At 48.2% G+C, this 24692-nt stretch overlaps 1 protein-coding gene across 1 annotated transcript in view; it reads right to left on the bottom strand.

Moving 5' to 3' along the window:
* Positions 1–24692, bottom strand: part of SORCS3 (sortilin related VPS10 domain containing receptor 3) — a 469336-nt gene that overhangs the window by 73991 nt on the left and 370653 nt on the right. The window contains exons 9-14 of the mRNA XM_065407380.1: positions 20810–20989; positions 17318–17464; positions 16453–16555; positions 11414–11490; positions 11211–11302; positions 4454–4561 (exon numbers count right to left, since the gene is read on the bottom strand). Coding sequence (XP_065263452.1) covers positions 4454–4561; positions 11211–11302; positions 11414–11490; positions 16453–16555; positions 17318–17464; positions 20810–20989 — 707 coding nt within the window. The remainder of the gene's footprint in view (positions 1–4453; positions 4562–11210; positions 11303–11413; positions 11491–16452; positions 16556–17317; positions 17465–20809; positions 20990–24692) is intronic.

The following is a 24692-nucleotide window of genomic DNA, read 5'->3' as shown; positions in this document are numbered from 1 at the left end:
GAGCATAAGCTTTCGTGGGTAAGAAAGCTTATGAAAGCTTGCATCTGAAGAAGTGAGGTTCTTACCCACGAAAGCTTATGCTCCCAATACTTCTGTTAGTCTTAAAGGTGCCACAGGACCCTCTGTTGCTTCTCATATCTGTAGCTAAGCAGGGAGGGAGCAGCAGTGTATTTGCTGGAAATGCTGGTACTTAATGCTCCTACAAAGCATGCTGAAGCCCAGTGCAACAGCATTCAAGAGCTGCAGTTTCAAAGGTGGACTCGGGTGAAGACCGTGTAGGGGCAAGTTTGCAGAATTCTTAGCCCAAGAAGTGAATGAGCAGCAATGACCATCATAATGCTAACAAGAAAAAAAACCTTCTCTGGTCCCGTGTGTGACCACTGTAGATTGGAAGCACTTTGGGGAAGGGACAGTCTTTCCTTTTGTGGACCTTTAAGCACACAAGGGCAAGGGAGGCAGTCTAGTGGAGAGGGACCTGGCTTAGCCCTCAGAAGATGTGGGTTCTATTCCCAGGTATGTGATCTTCAGCAAGTCACTTTATTACTCAGAGCCTCAGTTTCCCCATCTGGCTTATCAATACACAATTTTTGTCCTGCTATAACTATAGATTAGAAATTGATACAACCCTCTAGTGGAGTAGCATGAAGGTGCTTATACTGGTATGGTTTATTCCCATATTGTTATATCAGTATAACTGTGCACACTGGGGGTTTTACTGATTTGAATATATTGCCAGAAAAATCGAAACCCCAAGGAAATAATTAAATCCGTATAAAATCTGTGTATAGACTAGGCTTTACGTTGTAAATTCTCTGGGGGCAAGGACGGTCTACCTACATGTAGGAATTCAGCACAAAGGGGCCCCCAACTCAGAGGAGCCCTCAGGACACGATTGTAATACAAATAAATAATAATCGACAGCATACCAACAAATAATAAATAATGAATTCCCCCGGGAGATTAGGCTAGCAAGTAGCCAAGGCGCCGTGCAATCTGGTGCATTTCAATGGCAACAGGGTTACTTTTCCAAAGTCCTAGGCACTGGCTGTGATCTCTGGCAGGAATATTTTAGCCGTTTCCAGGAAGGGGCGGGGGACTCCAGAAAATCAACTCCACCCTTGTTTCTGTTTCATGGCATTTGAATACTGGGCTCATGGGAGCCCCTCCAGCTTACCACTGCGCCTGCCTGGCAGCCTCAGACTCCCCTGCAGCCCTACGTACCACTCCCGGTCCTGCAAGCTGTTCTTTGTTGGAAGATCCCTGAAATCAGTGGAAGCGCTGCATGGCCACACAGGTCCCACCAGCCTGCAGCACGTTGCAGGATTGAGCCCTAAGCTGGCTCAGATCACAGCCAACAGAGCTGCAGCCTCATGAAGGCATTTAGTTCTTCTGACTCGGAGCCCCCATGAGCCCAGAATGACCCGGCTCTGCCCTTATGGATCAGTTCTCTACAATTCATTTTCCGGGAAATACTTTGAAAAGCTGCATGAGAACCATTTTCTAGCTAGGTTATAAATGAGCCGTTTTACTATTCAGCACCTGGGAAAGTGTGGGTAGGAGTTTCTATGCACATTTCTGGCAAGCAAGGGGCAACATTTCTTTTACAGCTTTTATAAACTCCAATGAACATTATTATACTGGCCTCAATCATTTAAAAAAAAAAGCCTGTAAAGATTTCAAAAGGAAAACAAAGCAGTTCTCAGTAAAGTTGGCATCGAATGGCCAGCAGGCCTGGCTTCCTACATGCTCCATGGAAATACTGGAAGGATAAATAATAATAATCTTAGATTGGAAAGCATGTTTCATCTCAAAGGAAACCACACTGGACCTGGGCCGAATCCTTAGCTAGTGTAAACTGGGTTAGCTCCATTGACTGCAGTGGAGATACCGATGTACTGATTTACACAAGTGGAGGATCTGGCTGTCCATATGGGTTTGAGTGAATGCGACCGCGTCACCCATTACTGTATTTGGGAAACAGCAAATGCATAACAACAGTGCACAATATAACAATGCAGAGAAACCACTATAGTGACCAGGACCCATTGAGGAAAATGTGGTAACCAGAATTGGTTACCCAGAGGGAACAGCTTAGGATTCAGCCTTCACTCAGAGCTGCCAATGTACCGCCGACCCCCCCAAATGACATGTACCCCATCTTCATGAAATGTTAAGTATTTGCCCGCATTACTTCTTATTGCGTTTTACTCTTTTCAGGTAGTATTTGCACATGACAAACCAGCACACATGCACACGCTCCACAAAAGTGGGTTTCCCTGCAAAGATGGCAAAATGTTCCATAGATCAAAATTTCAAATTCTCATGGAAACTCACAAAAATCCCAGTTCTTGCCTATGAAGCAAAAAGCAAAAAAAAAAAAAAAAGGGGGAGTTCAGTGAAGGTGCGTCCTTGTTTCCAGTTGGAACATCACTATTTGATGGACAAACTACGAGACACCATCACCAACAATGTAATTCAGAGATTGAGCGATTATAAAGCTAGACGTGACCATCGTAATAAGCTAAACTGACCTCCTGGGTAACACAAGCCATAGGACTTCCCTGCCTTTATTCCTGTTTGAACGAGAAAAACATGCAACCTTGACTTAAAATAATAAGGAAGCTAAGTGCATTGCTCTCTCTCAAATGTGAAGTAGCCAAACCAGAATAAAGTTTCATGGATTCGCTCTTCTGGGCCAGATTCTGGAGCTGGGTTATGACTCTTTGCCCCAGCTAAGTGGCATGAAGGAGCCATCATCCAATTGCACATGCCTAGAAGAGAATGCCACTTGTGTAGGAGAACATTCTGCTGGTGCAGCTGTACTGTTGCTGGGCCTGGTGCCCCTCCCAGCATAGGGGGCATATGGGGAGGTCTGGCACACAGAGAATCAAGCCCCTTATTGAATACCCTGGGCTAGATCATCTCCTGCAATGAGTTCCCTTTGGCACAGGAGAATTGGAGGAAGGCCTGTCAGGGAGCCAGTGACACCTCCTCATTCTCAAGCTGCCAAGGCCCCAGCCCTGACACACCCCGTATGCCAAGACAGGAGGTGTGGTTGGCATAGAAGCTGGCTCCACTGACTTTCTGCCAGCTGAGAGATTCAGCCCCCTCCCTGGGAATTCTCGACTTGGCAGCTCCAGCTAGATTCCAGCCCCTTGTGTAAGAAATTAATAGGCTCTATGTACTAGAGAGATCTAATTCCTTGGGACCCGTACGGCTACCACAACACTGCATAGGCTCTCTATCCAACACTCTCCCTACAATACGGTTATTTCACTCTGCCTAAGATTGAGGCATCTGCATTATTTTTGGAAGAGGTACCATGGTGAATCACAAAATCCAATTCCAATGAAATCACATCCCAACTCCCAAAGCCCTTATCCGATTCCAAACTTTTCAAGAGATGGGTGGCGTTCCTGTCTAGTATTCCACTCCAGATTGATGATTAATAGTAACGCTACCTGTGAGCTACATGCCCCCCCCCCCTTCCTGAAATACAAGCATACAGGAATGATGGAGACTAGAGCAAAAGATAGTGGGCCCGACCCGCCTCCCTCTTGGAACGGGTGTAAATCAGGATAACCCCACTGCTCAGGGTGCAGTCACACTGGTGTCAAAGGGGCCAGCGACAGCAGAATCAGATCCCTTAGAAAGTGAAATTCGGAACAGCCAGGGCAGCAGGAGGCTTCTATGTTTGCAATGAAGTGTTACTGCAGCATAATCTCCTTCCTGTTGTGATTAATGGAGGGCACTTACTCACATCACAGGAACACTCCTGAAACAGCACTACACAGCTGCATCACAGTAAGTGTAGAGTGTTTGGCTAGTACACTCTTAACTGTACTGCTCTCTGGGAACCTGATCCCTTCCTCAGAGCCGGGCTTTCCTCTTGCGGCACCCAGCCCCCGGAGGAAGAGCAGATAATGAAACGGTCACTGGAAGCCACTACCTCTGTGTCTATGGGCAATTGTAACCCACTGGTGAGTGTGTTTCAAGCCACTCTCTGTGCCTGTCCAGAAGATATAAGTGGTTACAGCCAGCACCTATGAAGGATTGGCTCTTTAGCTCAAGCTGTAGCAATGCCTACATTTAGTTCGGAGGGTCCCTGGTTCAATCCCCAGTGTATCAGCCAAGAGGGTGCATATTGCTAAGTTCTTAACACCAGTAGCTTATTACAACATTCTACAGCCTGTTTATTCTCTAGCTGGTGTTATGCAGAGGGGCTAATGGTCCCTTCTGACCTTAAAATCTACAAATAATCCAAAAGCTCTGTAAATCCTAAAAGGTACCTGAGAACGGTCTGCTGTATTAGAGCTTCTCGGCAGCTCTACAGAGTAACATGTTCACACACAGTGGAGCGGGTCCGACGTTGCACCCGGCAGAGGGCTGAAGTGACTGACATACACCCACAGCGCCGTACGCTCGATCCCGACACAGCTCGTTTGGGACTTACGTCATTAGCTGCGTCTCTATGCCCGGCTCCACAAGGGACCCATCCACAAAAAGTGGTGTCGATGTGAAGGCATATTTACTCCAGGATCTTCCTTCATCGAAACTCACCCTGGAATTGAAATGGACAAAATAAATAAATGTCAACGCGTGGCTCCGTAACTATTACCCAGGCAATTAAACAACGTCTAAGGCTTGTGAGCCACAGCTGCTGGATTTATAAGCAAGCGTCAATCTTGGCCATCTCCCCATGTTATTAATTAATGTTCTCAGAGTGCCCTCAAGAAGCAAAGCAGCAAGTATTATTATCAAAGTCATTAAGGGCCTGCGTTAGGGTTGTCAACCCTCCAGGACTGTCCTGGAGCCTCCAGGAATTAAATATTAATCTTTAATTAAAGATTGTGTCTTGTGAGGAAACATCCAGGAATACAGCCAACTAAAATTGGCAACCCAGGCCTGTGTTTGCTATGTCAATCACCAGGTCAGACCCAAGACTGCAGGCAGTATTGATAACACCTAAGCCAGGACATGTAGTCCCTAGGTGCGTGTCTATGTTCACGACATTAATTTCAGCAGGGGAAAATACACAGCCTCAAATGTGGTGTAGCGCTTAGGGGGACTTGGAGTCAGGAGAGCTGGATTCTTTCCCCAGCTCTGCCACAGACCCATGGTGAGTCATAACCTTTCTGTGCCTCAGTTTCCCCCTCAATAAAATGAGGCTCTGAATACTTATCCCTCTCACGGGGCCTTTGTGGGGTTTAATTCATTAATATTAGCAATGTGCTTTGAGATGGGCAGACGAAGCGGGCTAAATGCTGAACCAAATTCTCTGCTACATCCTCGCAACTCCACTCACGTCCATGGGGCTGCATGGGAGTACCTGAGAGCAGAATCAGACCTTTATCCACTAGAAAATGGAACGTGCCCAACTAATTTCAGCCAACAGCCAGCATGGACAGCAATCACATTCAGTCACTGCTGCCGTGGGACGCTGCAGGTCAGTGGCTCTGTAGCCTATACCAAACTGCCGGAGCCACGGAGTGGCATGGGGTAGTGTGGTGATGTTCGGTTTACAAACAATTCAGGAAACGAGACAGTTTTCCTTTGCTCCTGGAGTCTTTACATAACTGTTCCAGGAGGATGTCTGCTTGGAGAGTTATCCCAGAATCCTGCCTGCAAAGAACAACAAACAGGGGAACACAAGGACTTACTGGCCCCTGAATGATCAGGTCCCGTTCCAGCTGGGGCATTTCAGAGCTCTCTCTTTGTAATTGTGGCAGGGTGCCTGAGCTGTGAAAGCTGACAAATAACCCCCCATGGGCACCGCCAAAGGTACAAATGAGGCACAATTTCTCCTCTGGTCAACAGGAAATGTTTCTCCCTTCAAAAGAGAAGAGAAACGTATTCTCTGGTCAGTGGGGGCTTGGGGCAGGGAGACATTGTTCTGCAGAACTCTGATTCCCGCAGGGCTGAGACAGCAGCATTTTAAGGGGTAAACTGATGCTTCTCAAGACAGGCAGATGTCACCAACTGGTCAGTGTGTGAGATTTGTGTCCCTTGGTGCCCAATCCATAGAGGAGAAGGGTCTCATCGACAGAGCCCGGCTTTTTAAGCTCCTGCTGTACAGACTGGAGCTCTTAGCAGAGGAGGTCACTGGTTTAAACCCCAGCGTCAGCAAAGAGGAGCAGCCATCACACCGATTATTTTGAAGGGGGATATAATATTTGAGATAGAGAAGGGGTGAAATGCTCCGTTTAGGTCTTTCAGTCCATAATGGACAGTGTCAAACCCCGTATTTCCCCGTCAACATCCAGCCAAACTCCCGCTGGAACCAGCGCATGATCTCCAACAGGTGAGGAAGGAGGATATGGACAGCCCCCAGCTCCTGCTCCGCCTGAGTTGCGGGGTTTGGTGGAAGGGGCTCGGCAGGGGTTAGACTCCTCCCCACCGAAGCTGGGAGGAGCAGGACAGATGATTAACGATTTGTACTTCAGTCGCTCCGAGGAGCCCAGTCACAGACCGGGATCCCATCATGGTAGGTGCCGTGCAGCAGCATTGACAGGCAGGACGGCAGTGGACTCAGGCCCAGGGCTGCTGAATCCCACCACATCCCAAATCCCTGCCCTGAAGATGGCCCATTGGGCCTGATCCAAAGGCAATGGGCCTTTCCATTGATTCCAAAAGGCTGGGGATGAGGCCTACAGGCAGCCCAGCCCTCCACCCCTGGGAACCATGCCTCACAGTATGCAGGGCTCCCCTCTTGAGCTCCTCAGCTCCTGCTTCCCATCGTGGAGCACACTGGTCCCAGTGAAACCAGGACCCTATGCAAACGCAGAGGAATGGACTGGATTTACCCCCATGAGGCGCATTACTGAGATCTTCCCCTTAGCACGGTGGCCCCCAAACTGTGGGGCGCAGCCCCATAGGGGAATGCGGAGGAATGTTCAGGGGGGGCATGGTGGACCCAGGACAGCCTCCACAGGAGGCAGGGAGGGAGCACCACCCAGCCCTGCTCCACCTCCCAGCTCTACTCTGGTCCCTCCCGCAGCCACAGCCCTGGCCCCGGTCCTGTCCCCAGCTGCGACTCCCAGCTGGAGCTTTGCTCCTGGCCCCAGCCCCAGCCTCAGCCCCAGACATGGCTCCATTCCCGGCCCCAGCCCCAGCCCTGCCCCCAGCTGCGACCCCAGCCTCAGACCCCTTACCCCTGTCCAAGGGGCATCCGTGTGCCCACTCCCAGCCCTGGCTCCGGGGGGGAGGGGCAGAGGCACGGACAGGAGTAAGGGGCGGGGGGCATGACCCTGAAAAGTTTGGGGACCACTGCCTTAGTGCTACAGATACACAAAACAGCATCTGGCACAGGAGAAAGCGTGCAGACCAAAGAGAAAATGCTGTCGGAGAATCGCATGCAAAGAGTTTATCCTTCAGAAATCTATTTATTTAAATGTATGTATCTCCCCATACCCCTTAGCATTTGTATGCTGTTCGGTCTGCATGCTTATCTAACTAACATTTCAATTTCAGGGGAACAGCAGGCTTCATTAAAGTTCTCTCAGCTTTTCAATTATCAAACCCTCTTTTCTCCGGGATGAAACTTATTGTACGCCATCCCAGCTTGAGAACTAACAGATTTCCACGTATACTTTAATCAAGATGGCTCTGCTCTTGCAGCAGGTGCCTATTGAGTCAAGATGATGCAAGTTCAAAAGCCCTAAAGGTATAATTTGGAAGGACCTGTTAGAGTTTGTCAGCGACAACTCTAAATACCTACGCAATAGAGTGGGCCAGACGTTCACAGGCACTTGCACGAGCGAAACAGCGTGTGCGCCAAACTCCCTTGATGAATCCGTGCACAAATCAAATCTTTGCCCACACACATAGCCATAGGAACGCAGGACTGGAAGGGACTTCCTGGGTCATCAGGTCCTGTCCCCTGCTATGGCATAGCATCCACGTCATGCAGGTATCACACTCCAGCTTAAAATTAGTGAGGTTGTTTCCACCACTCTTCCTGGTGGGAGGCTGTTCCAGAACCTCACTCCTCCAATGGTTAGAAACCGTCTTCTAATTTCCAGACGAAATTTATTCATGGCCAGTTCATCCCCATTTGCTCAGCATTGTCCCTTCGCCTCCACAGCTCTTCTCCCAGGAACCTAGGGCCAGAATCTGATAGCGTCTCTCTCACTGAGCGCTCGTGGAGTGAGGCGCCTTTCAGTTTGAGGGTTATGCTGTCTAGGAAGGGGTTAACGAATTTATAAGGGGTTAACAAATGATTGGCAAAAGCATAGGCTCGGGAACTTGGGCTGTGAGGCCAGGTTTTACATGAGGCTCCGCTCCTGGCCCCCCATGCGGGATCCTGGCTGCTGGACCAGCTCCTGGAGTCCCGGCTGTCGACCTCACACCCGGGGTGCCCACTGCTGGGGTCCCCGCTCCAAACCCCGTGCCAGGGGGCCCGGCTGCCAGCCCAGAATCCGGGACTCTGCTCCTGGCCCTGCCCCCAGCCTCAGCTCCTGGCCACTGCTCTGTTCCCGGCCCCGGACCCAGACCTGCCCCCAGCTTCAGCCCCCTTACCCCTGTCCGGGTCCCTTAGAACCATCTACTGGTGTCCTTAGAACCTTCTAGAACACAGGTTGCTCCTGCCGGTGGCTTGTAACGGCAATCGCTCACTTAGGAATCCTTTATAAACCACCCTTTATGGAAAGTGTGGCCAGTGTGAGCGAGCATGTCAGAATCTGGCCTCTAACTGGCCATGAGCACATGCAAATGCTCCGGCCCAAATCCTGCCATGAGCCCTGCGTCCACGTGGCACTCCACTGCCTTCACAGGGGTTCTGTTCAGGCCTTGCTGGCTGCAACCAGTTTTGTGCTGATGAGGTATTCCAGCCGCTTACAGCGCATTACAAAGGAGGGCGATGTTCAGCGTGCCCATTTCACAAATGGGAAAACCAAGGCACAACCAGGTCTAGTGACTCGCTCGTGGTCACACAATGAATCGGCGGCAAAACCTGGATTAGGACCCGGTTGGGGGGTTGATTTCGGCTTAACCCACAGGACCATCCTACTCCTTATGCTGACAAGATCTTAGAAAAATTCTAGCATCTTCAGAATATTTTGCTTGTTACTAGCCAGAAAGAAGAGAGAAAAAACGGAACTGAATCTGAGCCCATTGCATACTGTCTTCTCTGTGTGGCAGGAATGTAACTTGCTTGTAAAGTGTGTGTTGCATCCATCTCTTGTGGCTAACCCACAGAGACAATAACAGTCTGCTACTGCTGCAAAGCTAATGGAGTTACTCCTTTAATTCAAGCGGTAGAAGTGGGTGCTTTGATGGAGAAGGTTCAAACCCTACTAGAAACTCCTAGTGGAAGTTATTATAGAGCCCTTTGCCTGGTTGTGGCAAGGAAGGATGTAAGGCTTTGAGGTGAAGAGGCAACCATCAATGATCTTAGTAAGGTGCATCCCTGAAACATCATGGTGTGAAGGACAACGGCTTAGCTTGAGCCTTGAATCCCCTGGCTTCTGCCTGGATGTTACTTAACTGAAGGATTCTCTGTATTAATGAATCAAGTGGGAGAGACCTTAGCATCTCATTATTGCGGCCAAACACCGTTACTTTCTTCTTTTATTTGACCGAAAGCTCTATTTCCTCTTCTGCTTGTGCTGCGTCTGGAGACGAGAGTGCTTGTCAGCGATCAGAAGAGAGGGGTCTCATTCACAGAAGAATAGGAACCTCAGCTCTGAAGATAATTTCTGTAACAACTTCAGAAGTTGGGCAGGTCAGTCCATTAGCCATGCTCCGACGTCACCCAAGATACAAGACAGAAGGTGATGCTAATTTAGAAAGCAGCAATTCCACTCGTCTACTGCAGGCACTGAGCCTGCTGCCCCCACACATCCACAGAGCAAGTGCACTCTGTAACGTGTAATGCATGTAATTATTGTATGTTTGTTCAATTAAAAGTTCAGGAGGGCTCCAGCTTCAAAAGGAGACATTCAGGCTCATGGCTTGAAAATACATCAACCCTGACATCTCTTTGTCATGCACATCGCTTGGTTGAAAAATAGGGCGGCTTTAAAGTTCTGAACCATATCCCACTTACCCAAATTCTGGTGGAGGTTCTGCGCTAGGAGTCTGGTTTGCCTCCCTGTAGATTCCATGCACTGAGATGCTGAGCACCTTGAACGCCTGTTAATCTCAGCGGGAGCGGAGGAAGCTCAGCCTATTACAACGTCAAGTCCTGTAGTCATGAGGGCCAACTGTGAAGTTCAGACCTACATCGCAACTCCCCTGAAGTTCAATAGGTGGAGGAGATGGTTTGGGCGGTGTCTCTAGTGCACAGGCTTCTCAAACTTCTTCTGAGGGAGAACTACATCTTGAACAAAGCAATCTTCTCAAAACCCACCCTGAGTTCCCGATCCCATTTATGCTCACCAATCTCTCTCTCTGGCAACTGCAGCGGGATCTTTAATGGGGCTAGTAACATTAGCAAAGTATCTCTGTATTTCTGTCAGTCTTTCATGAGATGAATGTGTTGTCCTTTTTGCATCAAGTCAATCACACTGTCTCCTTCTGTTCTTCACTCCATCTCCTTGTCCCATCTGGTCCCTGCTCCCTTTGCTCCTCCACCATCTGGTAATCCTTCCTTCCCTCCCTTGCTCCCATACACATTTTATCCATCCTCTTGGTCTTCTTTATTATCACCCGCAAACCCCTCTTCCTGGCCCCAGTGCTGACACACACCCACACCAATAAAAAAGTATCCTTTTGAGTAATCCCCTGCAACTGCTGGCCAAATTATACATGGACATTGCAACCAACACCCATTGTAATCAACGAGGCTGTGCAGGATGTCACGCAGGGAAGAATGTTCATAAGAGCTCAGCTCCCTACATGATGTTTGTTTCTTTCTTTTTTTACATCTGGTCACTTACTTTGCTACCTAACGGAGAGCCAAACTTGTCAGAAAATCTGACCCGAAGTGTGTAACTCAGGAGGCCTCAAACTTAAACGCCCGTTGAAAGCAGCTAGTGACAAAATGAAGGACCAGAATCATGTGATTTCCCCAGCCTTCTGTGGGCCACCACAAAGTGCTCTGAGCAAGAGATTATTTGATCTGCTCCTTAGTGTTCTGGGTACCTATACTGCACAACCAGCAGAAGGATCCACTCCAGAACTGAGAGATCTTAATTATATTTTGGACAATTCCAGCTTAGCGCCCCCCCCTCTCCCCCCGAACATTCTCAAAGCAAGGGAAACAGCCTTACCACAAATGCCGGATAGGCATTGACGTGTGCTTCATGGCCACAAGTGCCCCACCCCAGTCGAGATACCACACACTGTATTCTTCCTCGAAGATCTGGAAACAAGGCAGGTATAGTGTGAGCTTTTCAAGCCATTTGAGGCCCAGAGAGCAGCTGGAAAGGTTTGCAAAAGGCACACAGCTCCCTTTCTTCACATATGACTGTACCTGTCTCCATGAGTTTCCGGCATCAGAAGATATGAACGTGCTGATATCGGTATATGAGAGTTCAGAGCCAACGTTGCCTGAAACACAAGTGGATTTCATAAATTCTTGTGTGGCAGGAGCAGGGAAATCACATTTTTGCAGGAAATCAGGGGTAACTGGTTTAACCAAAGTTTTTTGTTGTCTTAATTCCAGGATTATATAACAACACCATGGAAGGGAGGTGGAAGGATTAAGATAGAAGAACATTGCAAACAGTAAAATAGTAAAATGTTTTAAAGTAAATAGCGGAGAAAGACTGCTTCACTGGTTTGCTTTTACTCCAAGTGACACTCTGTGCATTTGCAACAACATGAGATACACATGTCTGGACTGCTCCATGTTGAGGCCTACATTTTCAGGAAAATACAAACACAACCGCATGTCTATTATGTTCCATGGTTGCAATCGTGACAACTGTGTATGCAAATCAGTCATTTTTCTGAAAATTTTGCACCAAAGCATGCCTCTGCATTCTCCTAGTGTTTGCAGTATTTTGACATGGAAACATTTAATTCTTCCCATCACCATTTCTCATGCAAATTCAAGCGAAAAGGCAAATGCACATGACCCAAATTGAATTATTCATACTGCCTTCACCTCATCAGAGCTGGAGTTCAAGGGTGAACTCCTGGTCCCATTGGAGTCAATGGTGAAACTCAGATTGCATCGCAGGATTCTTCCAAAAAACAAAGGGACCAATGTACTGATCTCAGAAGCAGGGCACCTAGCAAACAGCACCTCCTGCTGAGTTCACTAGTGGCTTGTGGTGAACCCTAACAGATGAGGCTTATGTTGAAATTACCAATATCTCCCTGTCAAGGGTTGGCCTGTTTCTGATATGAACTACATCTTGGTGGAGCTAGGGTGTAAAGTACGACCCAGGACCAAATGAGCTGGCAATAAAGATAATAATGATCAGACCACAGCAATGTCTTGGACAACGGTGACTGTTCTTCTTGATCAGAAACTGGGCACATTTTAGTGTGAGCAGAAATGGACAGGTTTTGCCTATGCGCATTTTTATTTTGTTAATTCAGTGCTGATGGAGATTACCACACTGATAGCCCTGGAGACTGAAGTCTTCTGCTTGTCCAAAGTAGCAGTGTGTAAGTTACCCTACTTTCCCATTACTTTGGAGGAGCCATCTTCCAGAATAAACTTTCTGTTCAGACTCCACGCAGTTAACTGGCTTTCCTGCCAAGAAGATTGCTAGTCTGTGCCCGTCGGGTTTCTGTAGCATGGGTGTCTGTACCCTACAAAGTAGACTGAGGGAACTAACTCTGTCACATATACCACTGAAAGGCCCTCAAATGGTAATGACTCACAGACAATATGAACACTGTTGGGGGTTGAACCAATGGATGAAAGACTCCACAGCACATTCCTTATCCACTGATCCATAAAATTCCCTCTCCCTACAGCGAAGATATTTTTAAACTAGGGTATAATTTTCCTGATTTTTTTTTTTCTAAAGGAGCTAATATTTTCCCACTAAAAACAGTAAGAAGGGAAGATTCACTCCTACACATCTGTAGACTCAATAGGAGCACAATAAAAACAGACTAATGAAAATGTTAATTGCGCTCCTGACATTTAATGATGGAACATGAGGAATTAAAGCCCAGATGCATCTTGACAAGCTCCCATCAGCATCAGAGACTATATAACTCGCCAAGTTGTTGTGACACTCCTGTTTCCAAAAATAAAACCTGAGGAACAGGGTTGCGCCCGATACGAGGTGATTCAAGAAAGGTTTTGGTATCAGTATTAGGAACACAGGAATTACGACACTCCCTTAGTCCTTTGGTCCATCTGCTCCAGGCGTTCTCAGACTTCATTGCTCTGTGACCCCCTTCTGACAACAAAAATTACTACACGACCCCAGCAGCGGGGATGGAAGCCAGAGCCCACCCAAGCCTTGCCAAAGCCCAAGCCCCACCACCTCGGGTGAGGGGGCAAAGCCAACGCCCAAGAGCTTCATCTCCAGGTGGGGGGGTCTGTAACCTGAGCCCCATCACCCAGGGTGGAAGCCGTGGGGCTTCGGCTTCAGCCCTGGGCAGTGGGGCTCAGGCTTCAGCTTCCGCCCCAGCAAGTCTAATGCCACCCCTGGTGAGCCCATTAAAACGGTGTCACAACCCAGTTTGAGAACCACTGATCTCCTCCACTGTCCTGTGACCACCAAGTGTGGCCAGTGCTAGCTGCTTCAGCTGAAAGTAGAAGAAACCCTGAAATAGGCAGTTTTGGGTTGACTTGCCCATAGGGAAAGTTTTCTCTTCACCCCCAAGAGTCAGAGGTTGGCTTATGCCCTGAAGCTTGACATTCAGACGCCTTCTTTATAGGAACTGCCATAGTGAATCACGTTTTGCTATTGCCATTTTCGTCTCTAAGCCTCAAGGTCTGGAAACCAACTGTCCAACTGGGGTTTATGGCTGGTAGCAAAGAGAAGCGAGTCCTTGCTTGCTGGAACTCCATCACTACCATTTCCAGATAGTTTTGTCTCTATAGCCCTGATTCATGAATCGCTTCCTTTCTCCCTTTTAGCCTCATTTGGACCACTGAAGTCAACTGAAAGACTTCCATTGATTTCAATACAATTTGGATCAGACCCTTGGTCCTGACAAGCGTGGAACGAGACGCTGATATGTGTCTCTTCTCTGTTAAAGAGTCAGACCAATGATCTTATATCCAGGCTAGCGCCCCCACCATTATTATTACTGGTGGAGCTGCCACACTGGTAGTGAAAGAGTGGGAGCTTTCCCAGGGAAGCAGAGCAAAGACAAGACCTATGAGGCTAAGTTTGTGATGGGTAATCTGGATTGTCTGTGCTGATACAATGCAGCTGTTGACCATGCTTAACAGAAACAGATGTGCCAATTCCCACCAGGTTAAGCCTTTTATTGCACAAGGCAGCAACACAGAAATGATGGCTCTGCCTTTTAAAGGTTAATTGTTATACAAGTGAAGCTTTCATCTCGTGCAGTGACAGCTTGAAAAGAAACTCATTGTCTAGTAATCTAGACCATTGCCTAGGACCTCATTCTCTTGCTGCCTCTGGCATCTTCTCTGCTTCCTAGAGAATTCAGTAGTCAAGAATAAAGGCCACTGTAAGAACTGTATCATGAGCCATGACCGTTTATACACACTCGCTGTGAGCTGCCAGCACCTGACAGTTTAGTTTGGATAAACTTTGCAAAGTTGGGATGTTTAACCCAAATAACCTGAACCTCTTCAATCTGGAACACTGAGCTAGAAATCTTGAGGAGAGGATCTTTTGCAAAACATGCAGTACCTTCCTTGCTAAAAGCCAGGCCATAAATACTGCAAGAGCATGCTCTCTCTCCGGATTTTGGTTCAATTTCCAGTGCTGGCTGGAATATAGAAGCACAGAAGTGCACGAGAATGGAAACAAACCGAAGCAAGAGAAGAAATGGATCTGAACCAGCATCCTGAAACTGAACTTCCTGGAACACTGGGGTGTTTAGATGAAATTCTGATTTTTATAGATTGACCCAATCTAACTAAAGGTCTGTTCAGTTTGAATTTGGACTAATGCTTGAGTACAATAGAGCTCTGATTTTATCCAACAGCTGGTGTACACATCCCTCGTCTGCCCCCAGCTCCCACCAACAGGGGGGTGAAGGGGAAACACCGGGGGTAAAACAAGAGCCCAGACACACTTCCTTGTATTACCATTAATAGGAAAAATATGCCCTTGATAGAAAGAGGTGGGGGCAAATTGTGAAAGCAGCCACCGACCTCCATGGTCTGTAGTGCCGGGGAGGGAGGGAGTAGGACACACTGCTTACCCCAGTGCAAATTCACACTGATGACGTGCTAAAATGAAACAACTGCAAGCTAAAGCTACAATTAACAGCATAAAACCTGCTCAGGGTGAAACAGCCAGAAACAACTAGGACTAAACTACATTATGGACAGAATGTTTAAGCTATTGCAATTCACTGTAGTATGACTGCTATGGGCCTTTACTCACTTACTCATCTGAGTAATCCCATCACAGGCAACAGGACTACTCAAGTGAGTAAGTATTAGCCAGCATGAGGGAGGGTTCCGCTATGGGTCCCTAGGTAAAAAAAAGTACATTAAACTGCTAGCATGTGTGTGAAATTACACAGCAGTTTTTTCTACTGCATTTGCAAGCTCTCCCCAGTGACTGTCATTCCGAAAGCGCTTTGTTACCCCCCAAACAGTTCCCACAGAGCTAAGCATTGTGGGAGCTTCAAGTCTTATGTCCATCCTGATTAGGCCGCCTACTGTGAGCAGGCAAATGAAAACAAAACAGGGCTGCGATGGTTGTCAGATGAATTACAATGGGTCGGCCAGTCTGTGGCATTCAAGATTCCAACAGGCTGTCATGAAAGCCTTGCAATCTGCCAAAGCACCAGCCCAGAGCAACCACACAGAATGCACCGTCCAGGGCCAAGGTGGTTCATTAAGTGCGCGGCACAGCTAGAAGGTCACTGCAAATCTCTAACTTCATAAAAATAGCCTCTCAGTTACACTGGGCCAGATCCTCTGCTGGGGCCAATCATTTATGCCAGCCAAAAATCTGGCCCAGCGTGCGAGCCTGATTCTCCTCTCGCTCACCTGGGCATAAATGAAGAATAACTCCTCTAAAGCCAATGGAGTGGCATCAGTGTAAATCTGGTGCAAATGAGAGACGCCTGAGGCCCGGTGTCATATCTACACACTCACACGAGCACAGATACACACCACACATGGACAGGCATATGCATGTCACATACAGGACGCCCATACCCACCTGAAAAACTTCACAGCTATGTGACAAAATACATTCCTCATGGTTCCTTGTCAGCCTCACCTTCCCTCGGCTCACTAATCCATACCCCCCACCCAGCCAAGATAACCTTTGACATTGCAAACCACTGAACAGCTAAAAGCAGCAGCAGTTTAGTAGCTCTCCTGAAGGAGTCTAGGTAAGGTATGGCTGAACAGGGGGAAAGCACAGACAAAATCGATACCTGTAGCCACCACAAGCCCGGGAGCCGTCTCCTTGCTGGAGATACTTCCTGATGTGTATGGATTCTCTGAGATTTGCAAATGCAGGTGCAAGGAACAAAAAGGCTGCCAAGGGGAGGAAGTGGAGAGAATAATCTTTAATACACAAAAACCAAGATCAGAGAAAGAGTGAGCGATCAGCTTCTGAGTGCTGGCTAGTTATGCCAATATGCTTCTAAAAACGGCCCCCTTAGCCACGAGAGGTCTCAGTCACACAGAAAAGTGTGTATGTTGTGTTATATATTTCCTCCCCCCTCCAAAAAAAATAAAAATGAATTGCATGAAAAAGAGGAACAGTTCTGTTGAATCACGGGAAGGGGAGTTCACGCTTGGGTTTTGTTGTTGTTGTTTTTTAAAATCAATATGGTGGTCTCATGCAGCTCCCTGTCAGATCTTTTCAAATTTCAAATTCTCCAGCCTGTGTGATCCAGAAGGTCAGACAACAGGATAACGATGATCCTGTCTGGCTTTACAATCCATGTATTTATGAGAACAGAAACGGACAACTTCCTCAGTACCCAGTCGTGCAAAACCAGACAGGAAACAAACAGGGAAACATTGGGACCCGATTCCTTTTAAATACGTTGGGCCAGATCCTCAGCTTGTGCAAATCGATGTGGGTTCACTGACCGCAGTGGAGCGACATCAGTTTACACCAGTTGAGGATCCAGCTGATAAACAGGGTTCCATTTCAGAGCATTTGATCCTGCAGTCCTCATGCCGGCCAGAATGCCACTGGCTTCAGTAGGGGCTTTGCCTGCATGGGGGCTAAAGGACGAAGCCCGGAATGGTTTGTCAATTCCACATTGGAAAAGTTCTGCCACTGACCAGCTGGCAGTGTAGAGGACCCCCTCTCAGATTGGTGTCAGGAGCCTGCAGCAAGCGCCAGTCTCTGCCCTTGTTGTAGGTGATGAAAGTCTTTATCTGGTCCTCTATCTTCTTATTAGCCAGGAATATGCCTTTGATCCCTGCTACCTAGGAAAAATGGAGAGAGATGGAAAACCACATCGGGCGAACAGGCAAGAATAAGGCTCCGTCCGGGACCCTCAGGAGGGCGAGCTCTCTGCAAAAAGGTCAGCTCAACCCATGCTACCACTAGAAGAACAGGGGGGAAAAAATCAATTGCGTTATTTCTAATGAGGGCAAGTCTGGAAGGTGTCGACATGGCCGCTAAGGGACTGTTGTAATCTCAGTATGCAACAGGAAGGCGGGGTGAGGGATGCTCAGGAGGTCCACGCCCCTTTCAAGCTGCCCACCTCTGTTGGATCTCCCTGCATGGCAGCAGAGAGGGTGGCACGATGGGCAGGCTACAGAGGAATATGAGCAGGCTTGGGGATCTGTGGATATGTCTGCAGATGTACTGGTGCGAGGGATGGAGCGAGGGGGAATACACCTCCCAGACCACACTACTAATGGCTGGGGGACCCTGCAGGGCCCCTTACACAGGATATGTCTACATGGCAAAAGCTGCACACCAACTAACGTAGCTGAGTTCAGCACATACCCAAGGGCCGTGCTGGGCTTACACTATCCACGCTGAAACCTGCTCTGTGTAGTCTTCACTGCTATTGTTACCAGGGCTAGCTGGAGTCAAGCCACCTTACCTACGCTAGCCCATACAGAGCATTAGGTATGTAGATGTGCCCTGTGAAAGGGGACACAATGGCTATTCCAGCCGCTAGTTCTGTGTCCTGGGAGCTGTCTTCCATTACTTTGCTTGTAAGCCCCTTGGGGGCAGGGACTGTCTTTGTTCTGTGTTTGTACAGCACCTAGCACAATGGGCTCGTGGTCCATTCCTGGGTCTCCTGGGTGCTCTGGCAATACAAATAATACACAAAAACAGCAGCACTCCACCCCCCGCGCACCAGCACCTGGCCAGGCTTTGGAATTCCCCTCCAATATAAAGGAAACAATTCTTCTGATAGACAGGCTTGGGAACGTATGTCCTCTCTGTATTCACAGGCCAGTTACGGCACAGGCAGCAGCGGTGCGAGATTCCCCGCACTGCGCTGCCAACGTGCCTCACAGTGATACTGACCATCGTGAGCAGGGAAAGGATCTTTGAGAGCGAGATTGGGACGTAGGCTCAGCCTTGCACAAGGTGCGGTGCGCAGGCTGCAAACAGGGCAAGGCTGTTTGGGGAGGACTTCTTAGAAAAACCTCTCTCCAGGAACTTTCTGCCAACAGGAATGCGAAGGTAGCCCAGCAATGTAATTTACACTGCAATCAGATGACTGCATTCCTTATAAACAGCCTCTCTTCGGTGAATGAGGAGGAGAAATCTCTCTCTCACAAGGTAAAAGATCTCAATGAAACCTACAAGAGCGACTGCCTGGCAGAGCGGCCGACATCATCTGATGAAAGATAGAGACCTGTTTTGAAAATCCACAGGGGAATTCAATACTATCCTATCAAATCCTATACAAAATTGCTGCTTGAAAGACTCCTCACTGGATTTTTATCTCATCTCCTGAGGAATTCTTCCTCAACAGATGAATGCAGGATCTGTTTTTTTAATGATAGTAATTTAAGAGCCTGAGATTTTGCCATTTTTGCTCATATGAGGTGGTCCCTTTCTCTAGCTCCAATTCAGGAAAGCATCCCTAGTCACAAGGGCGCTTAAGCACATCCTTAACTTTAAGGACATGCTTAAATCCCCTCAAAGTTGCAATGCTCAAATACGTGCTGAAGTGTTTTCCTGCACCATGGCTTCTGTGGGCAGTCCACAGGGATTACTCAAGAGAGTAAAGTTAGGCACATGTGCAAGCGTCTGAAGGATCAAGCCCTTGTCTTGCAGAGGACCAAGGGGAATTATTCTGATTGGAGCCTGTGGGCACCGCTGCAATCCTTTGTCGTGAGGCTTACCAACAACTTGACAATGGCCAGGCAGCTGGTGCATTGAGACACTGCTTAGCGTGCTGGCCAGCACTGCTGCATTGCTGCCTTATTCTCTCATAAGAATATAAGAACGGCCACACTGGGTCCGACCAAAGGTCCATCCAGCCCAATATCCCGTCTACCGACAGTGGCCAATGCCAGGTGCCCCAGAGGGAGTGAACCTAACAGCTACTGATCAAGTGATCTCTCTCCTGCCATCCATCTCCACCCTCTGACAAACAGAGGTTAGGGACACCATTCCTTACCCATCCTGGCTAATAGCCATTAATGGACTTAACCTCCATGGCTTTATCCAGTTCTCTTTTAAACCCTGTTAAACCCTCTGTCCTCTGTCTCTCATCTTCGCAATGCTGCCTTATGCTCTCAGTATCCACCTGCCGTCTCTCATCTTAGACTGCCAGCTTTTGGGGGCAGAGATCACCTTTTTGTTGTGTGTTTATACCTAGCACTAGGAGCAGCGGAAGTGCCCTAAAAGTGTGTGTGTGGGGCACAGGGGCTCGGACTGTGGCCCTGTCCCCGCGCTGCACCGCCCCCGAGGCTCCGCCCCCACCCCGCCCCTTCTCCCTGAGCCCCCGCCCTCACGCCACCCACTCCTCCAGAGGCCCCACCCTCGCACCGCCCCTTCCCCCAAGACCCCACCGCCTCTTCCCTGGAGACTCCACTCCCGTGTTGCCTCTTCCCCCCAAGACCCCGCCTCCCACTCGCTCCTCTCCGCCCCCTCTTCCAGTAAAAAGTGGGAGGGCCCCTGCCTCCTGGTCCCCGCTATTCCAGCGCCCCTGCCTAGCACCTAGCACAATGGGATCCTGGTCACAGACAATGCAGATAATAATAGAAATAACAGCTACAAATAACAATGTGTGATTTGACAAGATTAAAAGAAAAAGTGCCTCTTGCTGCCCAACCTGAGTTAAAGTCAGATTTCAGAACCTCTTGGGCAGGATTTCCCAAAATGCTCAGTGTTGGCCTAACTCTGCTCCCACTGTAGTCAAAGGGAGCTCAAGTTAGGCCAACGCTGAGCGCTTACGAAAATATAGCCTTTCATTTTTCATGATGAATCTGTGCTTGATGGGACAGAGAATCTGGGGGAAATATGAACCTTGTACTTCACATGAATAAACTGTTTTCTTCCTCATTTGCAACATAACATGATTGAGGAAGCAACAAACTCCCAAAATTCCCTGCCCACATCTATCCCAGCATGCATTTCATCTATCCCGGCATGCACTGGTCCAGCATAAAACGCTGAGTTCTTCAGGGACCAGCTCCATTTTAGTGCACAGGGAGGGCAGAACATGTGTTCATTCTGGGGGATATTCCCAAAATTCCTGGAAGGATGCTAAGAGGTTTATACACACATCTGTACTGGCAGATGACTCCTGTCTTATGCAGGGGTGGTCCTACAAGGTGATCTTGACTACATACCTCATAAAGGTCAATGATGATGTTTCCCTCCAGTCCCCGGCTGCTCTTCACATTCTCCAAGGCCAGCGTGAAGTAGACCCCTCGGGTGTCAGATATATAAAGGTTGTATGTATCATTCTGGTTCCACTCCTGCACGGCTGCAAACACCTGATTCTCATCCGTGCTAATAATATGCATGTCCTATTAGAGGAAGACAAAAGGTCTATTACCGTGGATCTCTATATTTCTTTGCCCTTTGGGACACATAGTAATTACTGTGACTTATGAAAGAGTTGAGAAGGAGCATGAGTTATAGAAGACGTTAAACAATTTTCCGTTAGACCAAGCCAATAAATTACCACCAACGTGACTTTGCTGGGGTTTTTTCAATGGCCACAGGGTGGGTTAAGGTTCTCTGCAGTCCTTGTTCTCAGTAGCTTCAAGGAGTTCCATCCAGCTTCATTTTTTATTTATGAATTTGAAAGTCAATTTTATCATGCCTGAAAGATTCATGAGCTGGAGCCTGAAATCCTATCTTTGTCCACTGAATAAGGTATAGCAAGAGTAGCAGCAGTACTAGCTTCCCCCACGCTACAAAAGCCAATAGGCCTGAGTCCTGAGCAGGAGGGGAACCACTTGCAGGAGGATGGAAAGAGATCAAATCTCCACCACGTCTCTCCTGAGACTGCCAACCTAGGTATCGCTTTGTGCTAACGGCCAGGGTGACTTTAGCAACCGGACACTTGTCTGTTGAGAATTGGATTGGGATCCACTAGCTCACTTCATGTGGGCCACCAAACAGCCACCCGTCAACCTGAGCTGGATTCCAGCTGGTGGCCAAGACCTGAACAGCTTCATGGCCCAACACCAATCTCCCTCTTTTAGTTTAATACTAAGAATTTTTCCAAACATCACTGATGTCGCTTAATATTCTCTTGGAGAGGGCTTGTTTCCACATTTCAGAGGGCAGATCAGGCTCTAGGCCCATTTAACCCTTGCCATCGCTGGTAACTCAGCCAAAGTTGGGATCACTCAGGGCTCATCTAAACAAACAGTGTGGGGCAAATCTACAGTGCATTAGTGTGCCATGCACCAATTGTCCCTGTGGACTCAGGTACCATGCACTACATTTTCCTAGTGCACACTGATCTACTCCCATTTCAAAGCAGGCAAATTAAAGTAAACCAGGGAAATTCTAGTGCATGGCAGCTGGGTCCACAGGGACAGATAGGGCATGGCACACTAGTGCGCTATAGGTTTACACCGCAGCTTGCCACAAACTCAACTGGTGGTCTAGACAAACCCTTAGCAGTGACGGTGTTTTTCGTGTTGCCAATGGCATTTTGGCAAAGTGGGGGATCCTAATGTATCTATTTTAAATCCCTGGGAAGTGAATTCCCCAAGATCCCAAGGAACCTCTATTAATTCCCTTTTCTACTTCTGCACCAAGGAACTTTTAATACCGGCTCATCCACAGATATTGTGGGACTTTATCTTTGTCCACAACACACTGTGTTTACCCAATGCCCAAAGAGGAGGGAGAGACTATGAGGTAATTTATCTGAGTGTATGTCTACACTGTAGTCAAATATGTGAGTGCAACGCGGGTCAGCTCACCTGTGCTAGCTTTAATCTAACTAGCACAGCGAAAAAGAGCAGGGAAGACGTAGCAGCATGGGTGTCAGTGAGGGGCTGGACAAATTCACCCGGAGCCCTGCCTATGGATTCACATTGATTTGCTCACACTGAGGACCGTGCTGCTGTATCTTCACTGCTAGCAGAGCTAGCTAGATTAAAACTAGCATGGATTTGCCTACCCACACTGCAATCACACCTGCAGCTGCAGTGTAGACACACCCTGAAAATGGGGTGACTGGGCAACTGAATCTTCTGTGCTATCCTACATGGATCCTTTAGGAAGATTAGATAGGGCTGTTACAGGGTAGCCTCAGGCAGCCCCTCAAGATGACATGAGGGGGGAAGCTTTCAGAGCCTCTGCCCCTAACAGGTCTGAGCTTGCGCCTGTGAAATTGATGGGAGCTTTGCCACTGACCTCAATGTGGGCAAGATCTGAATCAGGATGCCTGGTTCATATCAAACGTTTTAAAGTCCTTGAACCCTAAAAATGTATTAAATTCACTCCGGCAATGGACTGATGAAGCAATGTAAGAATAAAGCAAATCACCCCAGCAACTCAATCTATTTGACCAGTGGCAGTGGAGATGTTGCATTATCCATAACAGTAGCCTAACAAATATCCATCTCTGGCAGGATTCATTAATCAACAGCTGACAGAAGAGTTATTATTGCAAGAGATGATTGTACTGGCGACTAAAGGCAGAGTAAACAAGGCTCCTTTATGCTTCTAAAAAGACTTCGCTTTGACAACTTGCTTAAAAGCAGTTTCCATTTTTAAAATGACAAAAAGCAGTCATGGTTCTATACAGCATATCAGTTCAGAACTAGAGGGCTGCCCCACATCCCTTTCCATAGAGGCCAACAATCCATGATAACATCAGCCAATAAAGGACATTGATAGGGATGCAGCTACTGTCTCACACCTCCTGTCATATCAGCATGGGGCATCTTCTGACGGCAATCCATAAAGTGGCTGCGTAGACGCTGCTTCTCTAGGATATATAGCTGGATGGTTCCCAGTTTTTAATGGGGCATCCCAGTGATGTGACCAGGGGTGGCTCCACGCACCAGCACACCAAGCGTGTGCGTGGGGCAGCAAGCCGCGGGGGGGGGAGGGGGGGGGCTGTCGGTCGCCATGAGGGCGGCAGTCAGGCTGCCTTCGGCGGTATGCCTGCGGGAGGTCCGTCGGTCCCGCGGTTTCAGCGGCAATTCGGCTGCGGGTACGCCGAAGGTGCGGGACCGGCAGACTTCCCGCAGGCATGCCGCCGAAGGCTGCCTCACTGCCGTGCTTGGGGTGGCAAAATACATAGAGCTGCCACTGGATGTGAAAGCTGTTTCCAAAAACTGTTCCAATCTACTGAAGAACAGCCATGAGAAAATATTTTTGCATGGTGATGGTGGCCAAACACAGCGCCCCGTGGTTGGATCTAATGTGGAGTCCAGTGTGGGTTTGTTCCGATTCAGTATGCGGAAGACAAGGAGCTAATCCTCTGCTGCTGCTGAGATGAGGCACGTGCCCCTTCTGCCCCAGGACCAAGAGTGCATTTCCTAATCAGTTAGCCCGTCCCAGCAAATGGTGCACTGAAGAATCCGATTGCACCCTGAGGAGGCTATTCTCCTCTTTGTTGCTTTAGGAAATTTGTCCTAATATCTCACCTAAATCTCCCTTGCTGCAGATCAAGCTGATTACTTCTTGCCATACCTTCAGCGGACATGGAAAACAATTGATCACCATCCTCTTTATAACAACCTGTTACAAGTCTGAAACCTGTTATCCTGCTTCCCCTCAGACTTCTCTTTTCAAGACTAAATATACCCCATTCTCTCAACCTTTCCTCATGGGTCATGCTTTCTAAATGTCTTAGGTATGAAACACAGAGCTTCATAAGGCACGTGCGAGAGGCAAAATCTCCACCTTAGGGAGAACACAGCAAGACCTGTGAGAGGTGTTAGATGCAGGCAGATCAGGTTATAATTGGCTCTAACTTGCACTCACCACTAGCTGTAACATTCTCTGAGTGCAGGTGGGTGAATTCTTCCCTGCCTTTGTAAGTGTCACCGAAAGGCAAGAAAATGTTCCCAACCTGTTTCTTTTTCCCCAAAGCCCCATCGATTAATGTAAGTGAGGGGCAAACACACCAGCATGTACTTTTGGGGGACTAGCTTTTGGGTCGATCCTCAAAACCTGAGTGACCATAGCAAATGCCAATCAGCAGAAGTGGATTCCCTTGTAGCTCTGGTCCATGTCACAAACAAACCACAGCAC

Source organism: Emys orbicularis, chromosome 7 (genome assembly GCF_028017835.1).
Source record: "Emys orbicularis isolate rEmyOrb1 chromosome 7, rEmyOrb1.hap1, whole genome shotgun sequence".
In the NCBI taxonomy this organism is placed as follows: domain Eukaryota; kingdom Metazoa; phylum Chordata; order Testudines; family Emydidae; genus Emys; species Emys orbicularis.
The sequence above is the reverse complement of the archived record's forward strand: the minus strand, read 5'-3'. Positions and strand labels throughout refer to the sequence as shown.